General features: G+C 33.0%; 1 protein-coding gene across 3 annotated transcripts in view; it reads right to left on the bottom strand.

Annotated features, from left to right (window-relative positions):
* The window catches only part of KRAS (KRAS proto-oncogene, GTPase), a 41,563-nt gene that overhangs the window by 7,395 nt on the left and 13,210 nt on the right, over positions 1-20,958 (bottom strand). For all 3 annotated transcript variants that reach the window (XM_074194235.1, XM_074194233.1, XM_074194234.1), the window contains 2 exons: positions 14,626-14,804; positions 8,955-9,114 (listed from right to left, as the gene is read on the bottom strand). In XM_074194235.1, the coding sequence (XP_074050336.1) occupies positions 8,955-9,114; positions 14,626-14,804 (339 nt within the window). The remainder of the gene's footprint in view (positions 1-8,954; positions 9,115-14,625; positions 14,805-20,958) is intronic.

Below are 20,958 nucleotides of genomic sequence, written 5' to 3'. Positions count from 1 at the left end.
AAATGTTTGAGAATTTGGTTTTAAATAAAAGTTTTTATCTTCAATCAAGTCAAAATTAAATTTGGAGGATGTAACCCATTCAACTAAGATAACATATTTGCAAACCTTAAATCACTTTACAAAAGCTATTATTCATTCATTCTTATTTTCCATCTATTCTCTTGAAGGGTGTTGCATCCCAAAGTTCAGAGGGTATGTGGCAAGAGGGATTCACATAAATACTTATTTCTTCCAATAAAAAATTTAAGCCAAGTGCCAGATGATACAAGGTGATAAATTAATATGGGTCCATCCCAAATAGGTATTCTATACTATAAACAAAGACATTTAAATCATACTGGTAAAACTGTAATTAACTTTGTAATATATCAAATACAAGTTTTACCTTCTGTTTTTCAGAGTGAAAGATTCTAAAAAGTTGTACAATACAATCAATACCTTCAAATAGAACTCTGTTCAAGTTTCTGCAAGATTTCAAATATTTCAGTGACAATCTTGTAAATAATCTGATTCGCTATATTTTGTTTTCTCCTCAAAACAAAATTACATTTTGCCTGAAAAGGTGGTTGGCTTTTCTTCGCTTACAACTTAAGACTAAAGTCAAACAAAATCCAAACAAAATTCTATAAATGTAGGCTTCCCCATTTTTAATTGTAATTGTTCTATTTTTCTATGATTAATTTTATACTTATGATTCCATCAAGGGGCAAGTTTTCTTTTTTAATTAAAATTATTATGAAGAAAAATGATTAAATGTGATTTTGAATTTTAAAATAATTTAAGAAACTCAAAATTCTTTTTACAAAGGTATAGTCTTTAATAAATCTTTTCACTTAAAACTCAACTAGATAAAGAACTTGAAAGTTTCAAATACTTGCAAAAAACAAGCAAAAACTCATTTTCTTGATATATTAAAAAAAATTAAATTTTTATTCCCATCAAAAGGAAAATTTTTCAGGACCTATTTGCACCTGCCAAAATAAATGCTATGAAAAAAAAAATCACGGAACTTTGTGTTCTTAGTTTTCTGCAGCAGGAACATACAATGATTACTGCATGATTTAAGACTAAATGCTTGATTTTTTTTTAAAGCACAAACATACCCATCACCATTAAATAAAGGTGTAATTTTGGTTCTAACAATGCAGAGAGAAGAGGAAGATATTAATTCAAAAGAAATCACCACCACCACCACCACCAAGGAATTCATTATTAGAATTATAACCAAGATTATCATCATTGGGAGGTCATTATTTCAGGATGAATTTTATTATCAAAAGAATGTTGACTATCAAAATGAAAATAAATTGGAACTTTAAGGGCCAATTAGCTATAATTGCCTTTCATAAATATTTTAATATCTTTCATGTTGATTTTACAATTAATCAACTGACCTCACAGAGATATAAAATTATCTATTTATTGTATTTCATTGTAATTCCTTCCATTGGTTTATATTAAAGTTCTAGTATTACAATAGCATATTACATATACTTACAATATGGCAAGTTTTCATATTCCAAGGACTTAATAAATAAATCTTATACAACATATTTAACAATTTCTATTAATGAAATTTTAAAGTCGGTTATATGTATCATGTTTCCTTTCATTTCAATATAAATAATATAAAAGCAACCTAGAAGGAATTGATTCCTTGTGAAGTAAACATTTTAAAACACTGAAAAATTTTTACTTCCTATTTCTCAAAAGTCTGAGATCAAAGACCAAAATATACCCCACATTTTGCTATTGTTGTCTCCCCTAGTGCGTCCATTCGAATTATATTTAGTGCCTGCTATGTTCAAGGAACTACACTAGACCTGGAGAATACAAGGGGAAAAAACACCAACAGCCCTGATTTCAAGTAACTTCAGTCTATCAGGGGATACAATGTGTAAGATCCAGAAAAGCTCTACATAGAACATGGCACTTAGGAGCTTTGAAAGATGTGCTGAACTGTGCCTGCAGTAGGGATATAAAAGAGGGCAAGAAGAGATGGAAGAGTGACACAGAATGAGATCAGAAAAACTGATGCTATGCTGGAATGTGGTAAGGGAACAAATAACCTAGGAGAAGAAAACTGAGTGCTAGATAAGAAGAGCTATCAATTGCAGGATAAAAAAAAATTGGTATTTTATTTTCATGGCAATAGTCACTGAGTGGTTTTTAGGCAGAGAATGGCATGGTTAGAATTGTATTTCAGCAATCATATGGCAGCTATGAAGAGAATGTAGTAAAGACGGGAGAAACTGGAGAAAAGGGACCACTTCCACTAATGCAGTAAGTCCAGGTGAGAGATAATGAAAACCTGAATTAGTATAATGACCTTGTAAGTAAAAAGAAAAGGAGCAGATGCAGGCAGTATTACAGAGGTAGAATCATTAAGACTTGCCAGCTGATCAGAAACAGGGAGGGAAATGTAACCAAGGATTATTCTAATTTTACTAACCTGAAATACAATGTCCTTGGCTAAGTGGGGAAGATGTTTTCCACTCTGAATGGCATGATCAGACCTGTGCTTTAGCTATATCAATTTGGAAGATGTGTGGATGGATGGCAGATTAGGAAAGGGTTGGAAGAGAAGATGAATAAAGAATAGAACAATATTTTTTTGGGGGGGGATCTGGAAATACTCAAACTTATTTTAAAAAATGGTTTTAATGAGGCAAGGATGACTGAGAGATCAGTCTGTGTTCCACTGATATCCATGAAATGTCAAGAGAACTCAAGCAAGAACCTTCAGCACATTAGGTGGACCTCCTGCAAATTCCATCCACAGGGGGAGCACTGTCCATTTAGATGAGATCACAGATGCCTGAAGCATTTGTCTTTTGACAGGTCTAAGAATGCCTATTTCTGAAGTATTGGAGCACAGTTTAAAAAGTGCATTTTTACCCAAAGCAAAGTCCTTGACTATATTTCTCTCAATTTCTTCTTAAGAACTGTGACTTCCTTTTTTAATATCTCTACAAAGTGATTCCACATTCTGTGTTACTGACCTATAGCTCTATTTCTTACCTTTCACTCTGCTTATGCCAAGGAGGCATAGGTAAGTACTCTTTATTAAAGGGAAGATTAGTTAATGCCAAAAACTCAACAGCATTTAATTGAAGCTTATTCTTGATTACAATTTTGAAAAATAGCTTTGGAAAATGAGCTGTATTAGGCAGAAGAGCTGGTTTTGATCCAAACAATGTCACCTTATATGACCTTGGACAGGTCAGTTTTCTTTTTTAAGCCTGTTTTCTTACTCTAATTCTGTAGTACTCATATTTTCAATATTTTTCAAAGACTGTCACTCACAAAACCTGGAAGGTCACATCTTATAGTACCAAGGATAGCTATCTACTATACTTGGATTTCTTGGATCTATGCTACTTTTCCTATGTGCAGCTTAAAAAAAAACTAAATTGGGTAATATGTTCTTACAGATCTACACATTATCAAATTTTGGTCAACTTACCTTCTTCCTCAAAATGGTTTACATATCATAAGTTACTCATGAATTCCTCCATAAAATTTTAATTCATCAGATCCTAACTATCCTTTCATCTGACCTACAGAAATCTCCTCTCCTAAAATGCAACAAGGCTGTCTTTTCTCCCCACCAACAATTCTAAGATAGCATCCGTCAATCCTGCCAGTTTCCCATCATTTCTACTTCATGAACCAGTTTCTTCTTTCTGATGAAAATCAGATTCATAATAAGAATAATCCTCACCGTTTCTTCTAATTTGGGAAGGACAAAATTCTCACTAAGGAAATGAAGAAATTATTAGCAACTTTAAAAGTGGAGAGTTACAAGTATTAAGAATATCAAAAGTTCCAATATCAATCCTATATCATACTTTCCCTGCCACCTGTTTCTTGCACACCTCAACTTTTGTTTTGTTAGTCCCTAGTATACTTCAAGAACAGTCACATTTGTTTCTACTTTTCTTTACCCAATAATCTTCCACCATACTTTTTCACTTTCTTATCTCAGTTTCCAAACATCTGCAGGAGTAAATTAATGTGAAATAGAATTCCACCTATGCCTACGAACCCTTTTATTATAAATGGTTTCTCCTGGATATAGTAGACCTTTTCTGAACTATATTCTAATCACAGCTTCCATACCATGGATAACTGAGATAAAAATCGCCTTAGAATTTCTAATTTACCTTGCATAAACAACATCTGAAATCAGTGTGTGTGTGCACGCGTGTGCATGTGCGCATATACACATAATAAAAGAACTATTATTAAAAAGTGTAATCTTTCACTTAACCCCATTTGCCTTGCAAAAAAACCTTAAAAAGTGTAATTTTGGCTTTAAATCATTACCTTTAAGATAAAATTATAATAGTAATGAGGATAACTAGCATTTATACAAGGTTTGCAAACTGCTTTACAAATCTCATTTTATCCTCATAACAATCCTGGAAAGCAGATGCTATTATCTCCATTTGACATTTAAAGATTCTGAGGCAGAGAGGTTAAATGACTTGCCTATCTAATAAGTTTAAGAGGTTAAATTTAAATTCAGGGGGCGACTAGGTGGCGCAGTAGATAGAGCACTGGCCTTGGAGTCAGGAGTACCTGAGTTCAAATCCGGACTCAAACACTTAATAATTACCTAGCTGTGTGGCCTTGGGCAAGCCACTTAACCCCACTGCTTTGCAAAAACTTAAAACAAAACAAAAAAAAAATTAAATTCAGGAACTTCCTGAATTCAGATCCAGAGTTCTGCCACCTAGCTACCTCTAATAATTACACATTTCTGAAGTACACACTAATATTTGTAACATAAATGTTGCCTAAAATAACATTATAGATGGAAAGCATCTTTGTGTGATTATTATCTTTTCAACTTTCTGTAATTTATTTAGATTTCTCAGGCACATCATTAATATTACCTAAAAGGAAAAGATGAGCTATATGTTTAAGGTATCTACTTTTAGAATATTTAATTCAAAATCACAATTACTATTCTGTCAAAAGTTGGGATAGAAAGTTTGACCTGTTTTCTAGTTTTCTACTTGGTTAAACATTCTCCACGAAGTGACCTTCATTTAAAAACATGTAACATAATCAGTTAGAAATTTAACCACCAGACTAAAAGTAATTGGGCAATATTAAAATGTTAATATGTGGTTTTCTAAGACAACATGCAGTTTACAAGGGTCCTGATGTGTGCATTAATGGCCTTTATTTCTATTTGGGTTTGTACCACTGCTCTATAACAATAAAGCATATGTGTGATCCCAATCATATGCTATTTATTAATACTAATATTAAATTTAAAATCTAAAAATTATACATAAAGCATGAAACAACTACCCTTTTGTGAGCAACTAATAGAATAAAAAATGTAGGTTTTTAAATTATTGAAAAGAATGAAATGCAACCTACAAAGGAAAAGTACTTAAGTTCAAGACTTTGAACATAAAAAGTACAATATTTTTTTAAGGCTATGTCTTTGAATTTATTATGATTCTTATATCATATTTCAAATTCTCTACAAGTACTCAGAATGGCCCTTTAAAATCTTTTCATTTACTAAAGAGACCTCAAATTAGATTCAACTGATTATTTTGATGACAGAAAATTTTTTACAAAGTAAATTCTAAGGAAATCATCAAGTTCAAATATAATAAATCAGATCAAATTTACAACTTAGCAACATAAATCTGTTTAAGTTTAAGAATTAAAAAAATAAAAAGTTTAAGAATCAATCAGGATATATATATATTTAAATGTACAATAAAAGCAGATCTCAAAATAGATTTATGTAGCAAAGTAGTTATTAGAAGATCCTTAAAATATGTAAGATAATAGAAATTATCAATTGGAGATATTTATGCTCAAGAATTTTTGGCCCTCTAACTTTTTAAAAACATAAAACTATATAATCTCATATTAAAGACAAATTATTATTTTAAAATAAAATATGAATGCCATAATACTTTAACTAAAAATGTCAACTGATTATCACAAAATGAACTGATATATAACAATCTAAGGGAGAAAATTTTAGATCATTAGGATGCTCTGCTTCATCTAGTCATTCATTAATCTATTACTATTATCAAGAATTAAGTCAGCGACTGCCTTCTGGGAATTAAAACTGTTTCCTTTTTTCCCTATCTTTGATTTGTAGCCCTGTAAAATATTAGGCAAATCTATGACCTTTCACTTTTCTACTCAATAAAGTAGGAGGATGGATACATGCTTAATGCTCCAAAAACGATGAAACAAAATCTCCCTCTCTCTTGAAAAACTGTATCACTGCTCTTAAAAGCAGCTAGACTGGGAACCAAGCTTCCTTTTTGCTTTTGTTCTGTATCTAGGAATATAAACACAGCGAGTCTATGTACAAAAATTTTTCTCTAGGGGAGCTCCCTCTCTCCACCAAATGTCACTTGTCTGACTGAGGCATAAATCCATATTACTCCAAGCAGCAATTTTACTAATTGTTATAGAGACTCAGTCTGTTGCCAAAAGCCTATAGAAGCCAGGTCATCAAAGGGGATATTAAAAAAAATTGTGGAAATGTCAAAGAACACAATATATGTGACCTAGAGGTCATCCAAGTCTTAGAAATAATCTAGTTCATTCCATCATTTTAAATGAAATTAATGCCCCAACTAGAGATGTTACCTTACATGGTTATGATCACATATCTAACAAAAATTATCTCTAGGTTCAAGTGTCCTTATAATATTCCAAACTCAAAACAATACAAAATCAGTCAATCAGACTGTTGCTGTAGCTCCTTGACTATCTCATAATTAAATTCAATTAAAAAAAGGTATTAAGTATCTATTGTGTACAAAGCACTAAACCAGGTTCTAAGAATACAAAAAAACCAAAACAAAACAAAACAGCTGCTACCCTAAAGAAGCTTGCATTCTTCTCTGGGAGAAACCAAGGAAGTAGAGGAAGCTTCCCAGTTGTATCCCCAAATGCCTGAAGGTGACTACAGCCCTAGTGTATGGACAGCAAAATTTCATTTAAGTGAAATTAATATTATGACTATTTTTTTGTTTTTGCAGCTAGGTAATTAATAAGTGTCTGAGGCCAAATTTGAACTCAGGTCCTCTTGACTCCAGGGCCGGTGCTTTATCCACTGTGCCACCTAGCTACCCCTGAAGTTAATATTATGCCAATTATCTTCCCTAATTGTAACAGAGTATAAAAATGCAAAAAAAAATTGTATATATTTGGTTTAAAAAAATTTTGATTCTATGAAAGGAAATCTTAATATTGTGCTCATCTCTTACTCTGATCATGAATTGTTATATCTCCCCCAAGTTATTTTATCATAAATGTATTTGGAAGAAGTAGAAATGAATACGCTGAATGCCACAAAAATATTCCATATTTTACTTGCAAAACAATAATTCAAATTTACTTCATTCAAGATAAGACTTCTTCACAATCTTTTTTGGGTTTTGTTTTGTTGTTTGAATCCGTCATTTCATTACTGATGGGAATATGGTAAAGACAATTCTCTCCCCAGTGCAGATAGGCAACTTAAAAGAGAATTTCTTGGGAGAAATGAAAGATTAAGTGTCTTGATACTAAGCTAAATTCTTTAAAATTCTGAAATGCTTAGTCTCTTTGTACCACCCTTTTTTTAGCACAATCACATGCTCACAATCTCATATTTTTACTTAACTATTGCTATATGTGTAGTCTCTTCAACAATATATGCTGCTTCATACCATAAACCATTTTTTTTTTGCTATTTGTTTTACAAGGCAATTGGGTTAAGTGATTTGCCCAAGGTCACATAGCTAGTTTATTGAGTATCTGAGGCCAGATTTGAATTCAGTTCCTCCTGACTCCAGGGCCGGTGCTCTATTCACTGGGTCACCTAGCTGCCCCTTAAACCTTTTTCTTAAAGACCTTAAAAGATCAAAGCATGGAGTTATACAAACTCTTTGTGAATTTATGTAAATCAGGTACTTTATATGCTACACAAAATGGTCTGAAATTTTGTTACTAAGTCTAAATAGGTTAATAGAAATTTTTCTAAAACTTCTAATATACAATGATATAAAAATAAAATTTTTAGTTGATAAAATGAGTCTGATTTTGAATTTTTTATATGTTTTTCAAGCCAAATATGCAGACATACATGCAGTATAATATTTTCACTTTTATTTTGTTAATGTTATTGTTCATTCTAAGACTTCCTCCATATGTATAGCCTATGGATAATGCCCATTTTTAATATTTAGCAAATTTTAACTTTAAACAACCCTATTAAGAACTTGCTTTATATTATGCCAAATGTAGCTATTTTATAGCTGTTAATACTACTCTCTAACTGAAAATTTGATATCAACAATTTACACATGTATTTTTAAAATGTAAATCTTCACATTCAATTTATCAGGACAAAGTAGTGACTAATTCTGTGAAAGTATCATTTTAAGTATCCCTTGCTTTAAAAATCTCTGCTTTCCTCAAAATAATTTGCATCAAGGAATAAGTACTATTTTTTAAATATAATGGAATTGAAACAATATCTAGAAATATGCTTTGTTTTTCGAAGCACCAATAGAGAATAGAAAAGCTCCAAGTTAAAACTTCCAGAACTCAGAGTAATATATTTGAATCTTTAACATTAAGCACATTCTGAGAGCTCAATTAAGTATATGTGAGAATATGCTTAAATTCCAAGTTTTATAATCACATCCAAAGGATAAAGACTCCTGAACAATGATATTAATTCTTTTCTATTTGAACAGATTACCTGCTTTCTAGATTAGAGGAAAGAAAATCCATGGATTCTATATGAAAGGATTAACTTAAGCATCAGTTATTTTAAGCAGCATGTTTAATTATTAATCCACCAAAGCCAAATTTAATCATAATTTATACTAGGCAACAGATAAATGATAGATGTAAATTCATACAGTTAACATTTTCCAGTCAACATTTGATGTGGTTTTACTTACCTGTCTTGTTTTTGCTGATGTTTCAATGAAAGGAATTCCATAACTTCTTGCTAAATCCTGAGCTTGTTTTGTATCTACTGTTCTGGAAGGTAAATCACATTTATTTCCTACAAGGACCATGGGTACATCTTCAGAATCTTTAACTCTTTTTATTTGTTCTCTGAGGTAGGAAAAGAAAAAAATCATGTTATATCAGAGGCATTTAAGCAAATGGAAGCATCTTCTAATACTTTATTTTAAAAAATTAATTTTAGTATGTATATTGAGACTGAAAACTGTTAATTCCCAGTTTTCCATATAACATGTTCTTATTTTTCCTAGCTTAAGTTGAATAAAGAATTCAAAATTAGTTCAGATAGTTTTATAATAAAAAATTTTTTAAAGGAGAAAGAGAATCAGGGATGGGGAGTTCTTCATTTTAAAATATAATTTCAAAACAAAAGAATGATAAAGCTATAATTTTGTAATTTCAAACCAAAAACATAATGAAAAAATTATCTAAAATATAAGCTTTAATATTCCTTCAAGATAATAAATAGAACTTAAGTTTGTGACTAAAACACCATGATTAATAAAAGCGTTGTTCATTTTACCTGTCCCTGTCCCAAAATATAACAGTCAAATTCTTGAAACCTTTCTATTTTTCAGAGTTCAATACCTACTAAAAGCCCATTAACCTGAAGGGCTTTTTGGGGTTTCCTTTGTGGGGAGGAGGGGCAAGGGGAGGCACATAATTTTTAAATAAGCTTTTTTGGTTTGATGTTTCAAAGTAGGCTGTAATTTCAATAAAGAAATGGTGCTTGGGGCACAGTGGATAGAGCACCAGCTCTGGAGTCAGGAGGACCTGAGTTCAAATTCGAACTCAGACATTTAATAATTACCTAGGCTAAGTGACCTTGGGCAAATCACTTAACTCCACTGCATTGCAAAAAAAAAAAAATATGGTGCTTTAATTCCTGTCCTATGGTTAGTGTAGAAATATGAACTGAGTCAGAGAAGGAATTATGCCCATTACTTTTATTTTACTTTCTATGGTAGGATGAAGAAGTGCTCCAGAATTTGAAAATACCAGTTTCTAATATCAGACTCTCTAAGCAAACTCATTTTATACAACTCGGATTACTTTCTCATCTGTTTCCTAGTTATACTCTTTCCCCTAGCATGGGCAGGGAATTCCAAATTTATTAACCCTTCTACTACATCATTTGGCATTTTCTGGGAATTGTGGTAGACAGAATTTTCACATACAGCATACCACATCTAACGTTACTAATTAGGTCCATAAAAACATAGTTAAAGCAAAATAATATTAGAAACTCATATTGTAACTGAGTTCTAGTGATAGTGTAGTTGAATATAAAAGACACTATGTATTGATATTATTGTGAAATGACTTTTATGTGGGATATGTAAACACAGTATGTTTAGAATGAAGATTACAAGTCATTTCAAGAAATTTTGGTACTCAGAACTTTGGAATGATCAACCAAGCAATAAACCATTATTTGAACTCTATTCAATTTCATCTCTTTTTTTGACAATGGCTTCAAAATAATAAGTCCAATAATTTTTCTTCACAATGCGAATGTTTCAGCCAATATTTTCTATTATTGCTTTAACCTTCTTTTGTGGCAATACTAATTTCCATAACCCAATATAACATTTACATATTTTAGTTTTATGTCAGTGACAATTTTTAGATAATATTTGAAATGCACAAGTCACTGGACTTCTTGTAATCCAACTAATCTTGTTAAGTCCTAACATTCTGAGTGATCAGTTTTATGGGTTGGTTAGAAAAGAAGTATACATATTAAATGAGTTAATATTTAATTTTGAACCATCTCCATGGAAATCCGGGCTTTATTCAAATAATGGTTTTTATCTTGTTTGGATCCTCAGCGCCTAGTGATGAGTCCTGCACTTGTCAAATGTGGTTTTGATAGAAAAAATTAAGAAATATAGTTCCAAACCAAGGAAATAATTTCAAGTTTTAAAATGAGCTAAAAACAATTATGATTGCCAAAGTTAAATCCTTTGGCAAACTAATGAAAGCAAATCACAAGATGGCACCTTTTACTGAGTATAAATGATCATTCATAATATATTCAACTCAAAACACACATATTAGAGGTTAAATGTTTTTTAAAAAATTTGTTTTACTATATAATAAGAATGGACAATAGTGGAAATAGAGTTTGATAGAAGACTCACTGATAAAGGGAATATCCTAGACATTGTGTTTCTTGATTTTCATAAGCTATCTGGCAGAAATAAACCTCTCAATAATATCCTTGAGAATATGACAGAAGAATGTGGACCAAGTAATATTCGAGAGGTTACAGAGTTAGTGGATAATATGCTAGACTTAGGAAATAAGAAAATCTGAATTCAAATCCTAACTTACACACTTAAATGGGAAAGCCATTTAACCATATCCAATCAATTATCGAGTCCTAGTATTTTGCCTTCATAATATCTGTCACTTTCTCCTAATACTGTAGAGATAATTTTATTTGTACAGTTTTTACATGTGAGCTCCTTGTAAGCAAGAATTGTTTGATAACCTTTTTTTTAATCTCTCCTGCAAGCATAGCACAATGCCTTGGTTACAGGGTTGAGTTTAATAAATAATAAAAATGCTAGCTGACTGACAACCTCACTTAGATGGAAAAATTAAAGGTAAGGCAGCCTTAAATTTAAGGAAGGTACTTTCCAGCTCTAGTGCCAGGATTCTATTACTCACAAGTGATTATGCTACTCTACTCAAAGTATGTTGATTAATTAATCAATGTCACCTGGAGGAATTTTTCTAATGAGACCATAGGCTTTTGCCCTCAACTCTTTTAAGTTAATATTTTCATTGAAAATTGGGTAGACATAGCAGATATTCTTTAACAAATCTGAAGAGGAAAAGATTTGAATAGGTAACTAATACAGTGAAGAACAAAATCACATTTCAAAAAAAAAAAATCTTAACATGTTTGAACAAGGGCTAGAAAACAATGAGATAAAAAGTAACCTAAGTTTAGGTTCAAAATCAACTAAGAAATGAAAAAATATAAGTAGAAGGATGCTGACATAAAAAAAAGACAAATTCAGTCTTATGGAAACTCAGTTTGTGATATGGCAGATTCACAGAACTACTAAAAACCATAATGCAATCTTAGAAAGCAGAACTGATACGTTACCAATTCTAACTCAAGGAAATAATAGTCCCACATACTGCACTCTACCATGGCTTGGAATACTGTATATTCAATTCTAGTTAATACTTGAGAACAGATTTAACAACTTCATAAGAGGGTTATTAAAGTTATGAGGGACCTAAATTTTGTGTAATGTGAGAATTAAAGAAAATGATTATATAAGGCCTAAAGAAAAAAAGATCTTGGGGGCAGCTAGGTGGCGTAGTGGATAAAGCACCAGCCCTGGAGTCAGGAGTACCTGGGTTCAAATCCGGTCTCAGACACTTAATATTATTACCTAGCCGTGTGGCCTTGGGCAAGCCACTTAACCCCGTTTGCCTTGCAAAAGCCTTAAAAAAAAAAAAGAAAAAAAGAAAAAAAAAGATCTGAGGACAACATAGTACAACATACCTTTTTTTTTTCAAATAAAGGGATTTCAATTAGATTTATTGAACATATTCTGTGCTATATCAACAGACCAAGAGATAGTTATGGGGTTACAGATTTCACCCCAATACAGAAATTCCCAATTAATTAACTATCTGAAAATGTAATGGGCTACTTCATGAAGTGGCAAGTTTCCTTCAGGGGAAGTGTTCAAGCATTCTAAATGAATGTTTTCTTATTACAGAGGGAGAGGAGGAAGCAGAGTTTAATGCAAAGAGCACTTGTCTTTAAATCAAAAGACCAGAGTTGAAGTCTGACTCTTGACACTCACAGGTTATGACAATAATAGGCAAATATTAGGTAACTTCAGGACAGCTGGTAGAGTGGATAGATTTCCAAGCCTTAAGTCAGTTAAGACTCATCTTCCTGGGTTCAAATCTGGCCTCAGACACTTACTGGCAAAGTCACTTAACCCTGGTTGCCTCAGTTTTCTCATCTGTAAAATGAGCTGTAGAAGGAAATGGCAAACAACTCCAGAATCTTTGCCAAGAAAATTCTAAATAGGATCACAAAGAACCAGACACTGAACAAAAGTTAACTTCTCTGAGTCTGTTTCCTCTATTATAAAATAGATTTAATTGTACCACTGACTTTTAGGAGTTGTTTTAAGGAGAGTACTTTGAAAACATTCAAGTTTGGGGTGGCTAGATGGTGCAGTGGATAAAGCACCAGCCCTGGAGTCAGGAGTACCTGAGTTGAAATCTGACCTCAGACACTTAAAAATTACCTAGCTTTGTTGCCTTGGGCAAGCCACTTTACCCCATTGCCTTGCAAAAAAAAACCTAAAAGAAAAAAAAATTCAAGTTCAATATAAATAGAAACTATAATTATTTCTACATTAAACCTATCTGAGGAGTTAATGTCTTGTTAATTAGGACTTAAGACTGTAATGATTCCATGGAATTGAGCATGTACTGTTATTCCCATGCAAGACACATGTGATCTAGTTCTTCACTGAAGGACTTGTGCACGTGTTGGACTTGGGATGATGTGGTAATCCCTTATTCATCCTCATAACTATTAGGCTATTTCAAAGAAAACTGGTAACTAAGAGCTGTTCCTTGACAGTCTAAGAAAGAATGAGAAAAGATTGGCAGGCAGAGTCTTAGGGCTTATAGAAAGTACTGCCAGCTAGATGGCACAGTGAAACAGAGCACTAGCCTTAGAATCAGGGGGACAGAAGTTCAAATCCTGACTTACTAGCTGTGTGACTTTGGGCAAGTCACTTAAACCTGACTACCTCACATTCAAAGCCACATCCAGTTGTCCTGATTCCTATCTGGCCTCTGAAACCAGATGGCTCTGGAGGAAAAAATGAAGCTGGGGACTTAGTACAGCATCCCCCTCATTCAAATCCAATTCATGTGCTTGTCATGGCATCACCTCCCTGATGTCATGGTCATCTTCGAAAGTGAAGAATGAACATTATTTTTATTATCATTGTTGTTATTATTATTATAGGAAGTACTAGGATTTCTTTCCTTCTCCTAAGCTCTAGAGATATGAAGGTTATAAGGACATGACAGCAAAAAAGCTAATCCATCAGAAAGGATAAGCACATGCTCAGCTCCATGGGAAATATTGTTAACTATAATTCCATGAATTTACACACTACTAAATCTTGAATACTATTTTTAAAGTGATTTTTAAGAAGTAAACTTATGAATATTTTATAACTTTTTTTTCTACCTAGATAGCTCCTCTTACAGCCAATTAAAAAATATACACTGGTTCATCAATAAGTGCTCCCATTCCAAATTATATCTGGGACCAGTACAAATCCCAGTTTTCTCCCGTAGATCACTAAGTTCCAACTCTTCTGTATGATAAGGCCAGGAAACAGGGACTAAGTTCTGAAGATAGGAGAAACAGGCCCATAAGAAAGAAGATGAAATCAGTATCTTAAGTTAATAGATTTTTCCCTAGCATGGCCATTTAGTAATAAAATTGTTTAAAGGTAAAACTACTATCTTTGCAGACTAGAAATTTCAAACCAAAGTTAATGCAATTAAATTGGCTTGTTTATTTTAACCCACCTATAATGGTGAATATCTTCAAACGATTTAGTATTATTTATGGCAAATACACATAGAAAGCCCTCCCCAGTCCTCATGTATTGGTCCCTCATTGCACTGTATTCCTCTTGACCTGCTGTGTCGAGAATATCCAAGAGACAGGTCTCTCCATCAATTACTACTTGTTTCCTGTAGGAATCCTGAGAAAGGAGAAACATAGTCTAGGTTATTACAATGCATCTTTTTATTTTTTATGTGGGTGCTGTACAGAGATGCAGTGATGCTGCCAAGCACATTAAAGATCACTTAAATATGGTTGAACTTAAATCTGAAAAGAAAATCATTAATATAAAGATATTTCTTTGAAATTTGGTCTGGTCAATTCTATGAAAATCCTACTCCAAACCTTCCCTATGATAAAACAATGGTCCTAGATCCTCAAAGGGTTTGCAAGGGGAATGAATGTTGAAAAGGCTTTAAGCACTGTTTATCTACAATAAACTTTTGTCACATAAGGAATGGTCTAGTAGAAAAGGTCAGAAGTTTGGTCACCAAATGACACTTTTTTTTTCAAATATAGCAACCCAGGAAAATCATACTCAAAGGCAATGGATGGATTATATTTGAATTGATGGCAAAAGTACCCATATTCACAAAATCTCAACTCATAGAAGTATTTCCTGAATACCTTCTTTGTGCCTGGAAAAACACATGAACACTCAAAAGTTATTTTACATTCGGACTCCCTTCTGAAGTTCTTTGGCTGCAATGTGACTTTTTTTTTAGGTGTTGCCTGCTAAAGGTCATAAAAATCTAATGTCAGAAGATTATATGATTTTAACCTAAAATTTCAAGTTTTAGCTGTAAAATTAAAATTAAAATATATATAATCAAACTACCAAAAGAAGAATGAGGTGTCCTTAAGGACCATGCCACAAAATGAGAAGTTGGTAATAGCTCACTGCAATGCAGATCTTGCCCCCAGACTCCTGACAATCACATGCTTTCCAGAAATCCCCAGAGGCCCAGTGTCAACACTGCCAGAAAAGGTAAGAGACAGTGTATGTAATATCAAAGAAAAGAAGCAGAGATACCAATGGGAAATAGACACGAGGTTAAAGCTAACATTATGTACCTTGTAACTCACGATCATCTATCCAAGGCTTCAATTCTAAGTAAATGCCTAGATTAGTCATTAAACAGTTTAGGTTTTTAAGTGAAAATATTAAGATTAGCCAGAATTTACATCTAAGGGAACAAATTATCAATGTGCCATAAGCCACAAACTAAGCCAAACTACAGTGAAAGAGATAGTGTATGTGAGATCAAAGAAAACAGATGTGGAAATGGGGTCATTCCAATATTTCAGACCCTTCTGGAAAAGTACCTGAACAAGAAAAGTGCTTTAAAAATATCTGATGAATGTAAATGAAGACTATATAATAAAGAGATAGGCTTTGTCTTTATATCTTCATCAAATTACCAGATTAACTGAAGGCTTTAAAAAGTACAAGAGGGTCACATAGGTCCATGGAACAAAGAATTTTAAAGATCTAGTCTACTAAAATATTTCAAATTTTTTGATCTTTTATAAACAGAAGGATTTCTCTTTTTCTTTTTGAAATTAAAAAAATACCAACTTCATTACCTTTCCTTACACATTAACTGAAATAGTTGCTAGAATAAGAACTTTAGAGCAGGAAAGGATATAGAGATTGAAGTTTTATACAGAGATCAAAAACGCAACTAATTTAAGAGGTAGAGAAAGGGAACAACTACATTTAATCTATGTAAAACATAAAGAAATATGAAAGACATGAAATAATACAGAATAAATGAATGAAACCAAAAGGACATAATACACACTGACTTCAACTATGTAAAGGAAGCAACACAAAACAGTATAGACAACACCCATATAACAACACAGAAAACATTAGTGTTAACTTGTTCAAAATAATGCTGTCTTTTATGAACAATGAATAAAAAGTAAAGGTAGTTATAAGTACAAGTCTTTAGAACTGCTTTTTATTATTTATAGGATTGGGGGTTTAGTTTTATTTGGTTTTCTTACTTTTTGTTTATACTTTCTTGGCCTTGTTTACATATTTGAGAACATATATTGTGTCACTAGAAACTGAAATAAAATTTTTAAGTTGAGGGGGTGGCTAGGTGGCACAGTGGATAGAGCACTGGCCTTGGAGTCAGAAGTACCTGAGTTCAAGTCTGGCCTCAGACACTTAATAATTACCTAGCTGTGTGGCTTGGGCAAGCCACTTAACCCCATTGCCTTGCAAAAAATTTTTTTAAAAACCTAAAAAAAAAATTTTAAGCTGAAATACTCAAGCTGGGGGAGGGGGGCCAGCGGCTAGGTGGCACAGTGGACAGAGCACCACCCCTGGAGTAAGGAGGACCTGAATTCAAATCCAGCCTCAGACACTTATTACCTAGCTGCATGGCCTTGGGCAAGTCACTTAACCCCACTGCCTTACAAAAACAAAAAAAAATACAAGCTCAGGTCTCCTGACTCCAAGTTTAAAAACACTGTAATCCTGTCCAATCAATATTACCAAGCAGATAAAGTCATTACTATAACTATTCATGTGCACATCTTTTCTCATTCCATAGAATAATTTTATTTATATATACTTCAACAAACCTGGCTGCTATCAGACCTACATGTGGAAATTTTAATAGGTTTCAAATTGCACAATCTTCACTTTAAATTATATTCACAGTAATTCAAATATTTATTAAATTTACCATTCAAAGTGTGTATGAACAATAACCTTCCACAAAGTCCTGCTCTGATCACTAATTAAGAAATGGCAACAACTCTGAGTCCTTAAAGGCTTTAGGAATGAAACAAAAAATCTGCAAAAAAGCCTTTGAGTACAATCCTACCAAAAGACTGCTTTCCTAGAACATGTCTAAATAGAAAGATGTTCATCACTAGAAGTTTCATCATTAGTTGATGAATTCTTAAGGCAACAGAAGATAAAACAAAAATAGTCATCAAACCTTTGTCCTCTCTTCCCTTTCTGTACTAAGGAATCCTAAAGACAATAGTTTTTATACCATATGCAACCATTAAAATAAACTGTTAAAATCAGCAAGTTGACATATACAGAATGTGGAAAAGTGATATTGTTGCTTTATCTATTGAAATCAGAAATTAAGAAAGCTGCACCTAAAAGGAAGTCAATTTTCTATGGAAAAGCAAATTCAAGAGGGTTGGCGGAGTTGGTGCTGTGTGTCTTAGGGTAATAAATATTTCAGAGGGTCAATTTTTTCATCTCTCACTGCAGTCAGTACATGGTAACTTATGTGACATCAGTAGCTGAGGAGAAGAAATTAGAAAAGCCCTATCAAGAACAGTACCTCATTAATATTAATAACTTCAAAGCAATGTTAAACAGAAGGGAAAATGTTGAAAAATATATTGGGAAAGGACTCAGAATTAAGAAATGGAGGATGTCCAAAACTTAGATACACATCATGAATATTTTCTTCAAAAAAGATTCAGAAGATGCTATATATGAAAAACAATGAACATCACGAAAATTACTATAAGGACAGTAAACAACTGGTTATTGATATGGTTACCATTTCTAAGTCAATTGCCTATATACAGACTAACTTGTAAAAGAGTAAAGTTTAACATCAACACCATATTAGGATAAAGATGAAAAGATATGTCATGCCAATAGGTCATGACAAAACCTATTTAAAATGGATAAAGGAATAGACACAGTCTACAATCATTACCTAAACAAGGTTAATTGATACTTTCTCATGCTGAAACTAAAAGAGCTTGGCAAAAGAAGCAGGAAAGTGAGTCAATACAAAAACAACAGGACCTTTTTATTTAATGTGTTGAAGGAAAGGTCCAAAAGACCATGTTATTCAGCTGTAGAAGTGGGGGAAGAGGAGGAGGGTAAATATTATAGGGGAAAAGTACTAATTTCTAGCCTGGAAGTTTCTAGACTCAGAACAACCAAATTTGGGAATGGAGAATATAATATGGACAGGGAAGTTTATATAAATATCAGAAAGAACAAGATACAGATAAAGAATTTGCAGACTTGAAAGACAAATGAGGTCACTGGTTTTTCTAGACTACAAAGTGGATATAAATGAGATCCAAAAAAACTTAGAAATTTCTCAACCAAGAGATTAAGAGCAATGTCACCACAGATTGGTTGTTTGAAAAGTTGGTAAAGGTAAAAATGGTGGAAGATTTTTTTTTAAAGCAGCAAATAGGGGCGGCTAGGTGGCGTAGTGGATAAAGCACCGGCCCTGGAGTCAAGAGTACCTGGATTCAAATCCAGCCTCAAGACACTTACCTAGCCGTGGGGCCTTGGGCAAGCCACTTAACCCCATTTGCCTTGCAAAATCCTAAAATAAAATAAAATAAAAAAGCAGCAAATAGTAGATGGAATGCAAATTCACATAAAATTTGCAGCAAGACCTAGTTAAGATCATATGGATGAAGTGCTCAGCCTGGAGTGAAGAAGACCAAGTTCAAATCTAGTCTCAAATGCCAGTTGTGTGACAACCATGGGCAAATCATTTTACTTCTGCTTGCCTCAGTTTTCCCAAATGTAAAGTGAGAATAATAGCACTTTTTCACTAGGTTGTTGGGAGAAACAAATGAGATATCCATAAAAAAGTGCTTATGAATGACATAATACTCATATAAATGTTTATTTCTTTCCCATCCCATTGAAAATGAAAGTGGTAAGCAGACAGATTAAAAAAATGGCAAAGATCTCTCACCATTTCTAGTTATTTCCTTACCAATGACAATGAATTAATGTATTACAGTAGAAAACACTTTAAAGAACTCAATTTAAAAAGCATTAAATTCCTTAAGCACAATACATTCTAAACTAGGAATACAAAGACAAAATAAAAACTGTCCCTGACCACAGGAAACTTCCATTCTATGGGCAAAGAAATAGGTGAAGAACAGCCAAAACAGACAAAGTGAACCCAGAAGAAATTCTAGCTAGAGTCAATACATTTTTGCGGGCACTGTCAGGAACGAAATAAATAAATCCCAGAAGTATTGCTGGGGGGGGGGGGGGCGGGTGAGAGGCAGAGGGGAAGAAGGAGGAGGAAGGAAAGAGAACGTAACTAACTCATAAACCTATTTTTTCCCTCTTCATATTATCTAGGACATGCTGGATGAAAATAAGGGATGAGGGAAAAAGGAGGACTTATTTAACAATAATATTCTATATTAGATCTCAACTTCAGTTACAAAACAGTGAAAAATTAAAAAGTAATGGGTTGATTTGGTAGTAATTTTTGATGCTACTTTTCTATATATTTTTTTTAAAATTCTGATTTGGTAAAGCAAAATCTAAGTTTAAAGGCTCTCTTCCAAAAAGATGAATCAAACTATCTATGCTAAGATCTATCAGATTTCCTGAAAATTTTGGGTGATCACCTGCTTAGAGAGTAAGGCATTTAAAAAAATGCACTGGAATTTAGCAGAGTCATAGGGAGCTAGCCAACTCAGTTTAAATCAAAGACAAGTCTTTAAATGATCCAGCTTGAACACTGCAGCAGTGTTCTGAGAACAAACCAAGAGTTTGGTTTAACAATTCACAGAGAAAAAACAAAATGGATGAATAAAGCCAATACTATTAAGCTATTAAACTGATCCATGAAAATGAATGCCCTGTATAGACATTGTACATGACAATGATCTGGGTCCCAAACTAAATGAGGAAAGGAGTATGTTGACTTGCATACAGGAAAAAGCATAACATTTTCAACAACTTCAAAATCCTCTTGAGAACAAAATTCCATCTTTTAAAATCAACATCTCCTTTAAAGAGACTGTGTATTGTAACAAAGAGTAAGTCTGAGTAAGGAAAACCAAGATCAAATTCTGCCTCTGACCAATCCTGGCATGTGACTGTAGGCAAGAACTTTAGCATCTCTTGCCCCAAAGCAGTTCTGCAAGATCATAAACTATGAAACAGTTGCCGATCTACATTAAGAAAGGAAATTTCCTAAGAGGGAATTCCCTCAACCATTGAAATCAATTAGTCCAATCTCAAAATTTCTAAAAATCCTTTTGCAAATCTCCTATGATTTCCAAAAACCGAAAGCTTCAGGATCATCCAGAAGAGATGGTAGGTGTAAATATTTTGCAACCTATTACCAACAACAAAAAGCAGTATTAAAGAGCTTATAACCAAAAAATTGGACTGCTACTAAGAGGGAAGGATAACCAGAGTGACAGCTAATATTCAAAATTGGTCCTCACTTTAAAGCACTAAATAATTACCTAGCTGTGTGACATTGGACAAGCCACTTAACCCCATTGCCTTGCAAAAA

This window comes from Macrotis lagotis, chromosome 7, assembly GCF_037893015.1.
Source record: "Macrotis lagotis isolate mMagLag1 chromosome 7, bilby.v1.9.chrom.fasta, whole genome shotgun sequence".
NCBI lineage: Eukaryota > Metazoa > Chordata > Mammalia > Peramelemorphia > Peramelidae > Macrotis > Macrotis lagotis.
The sequence above is the reverse complement of the archived record's forward strand: the minus strand, read 5'-3'. Positions and strand labels throughout refer to the sequence as shown.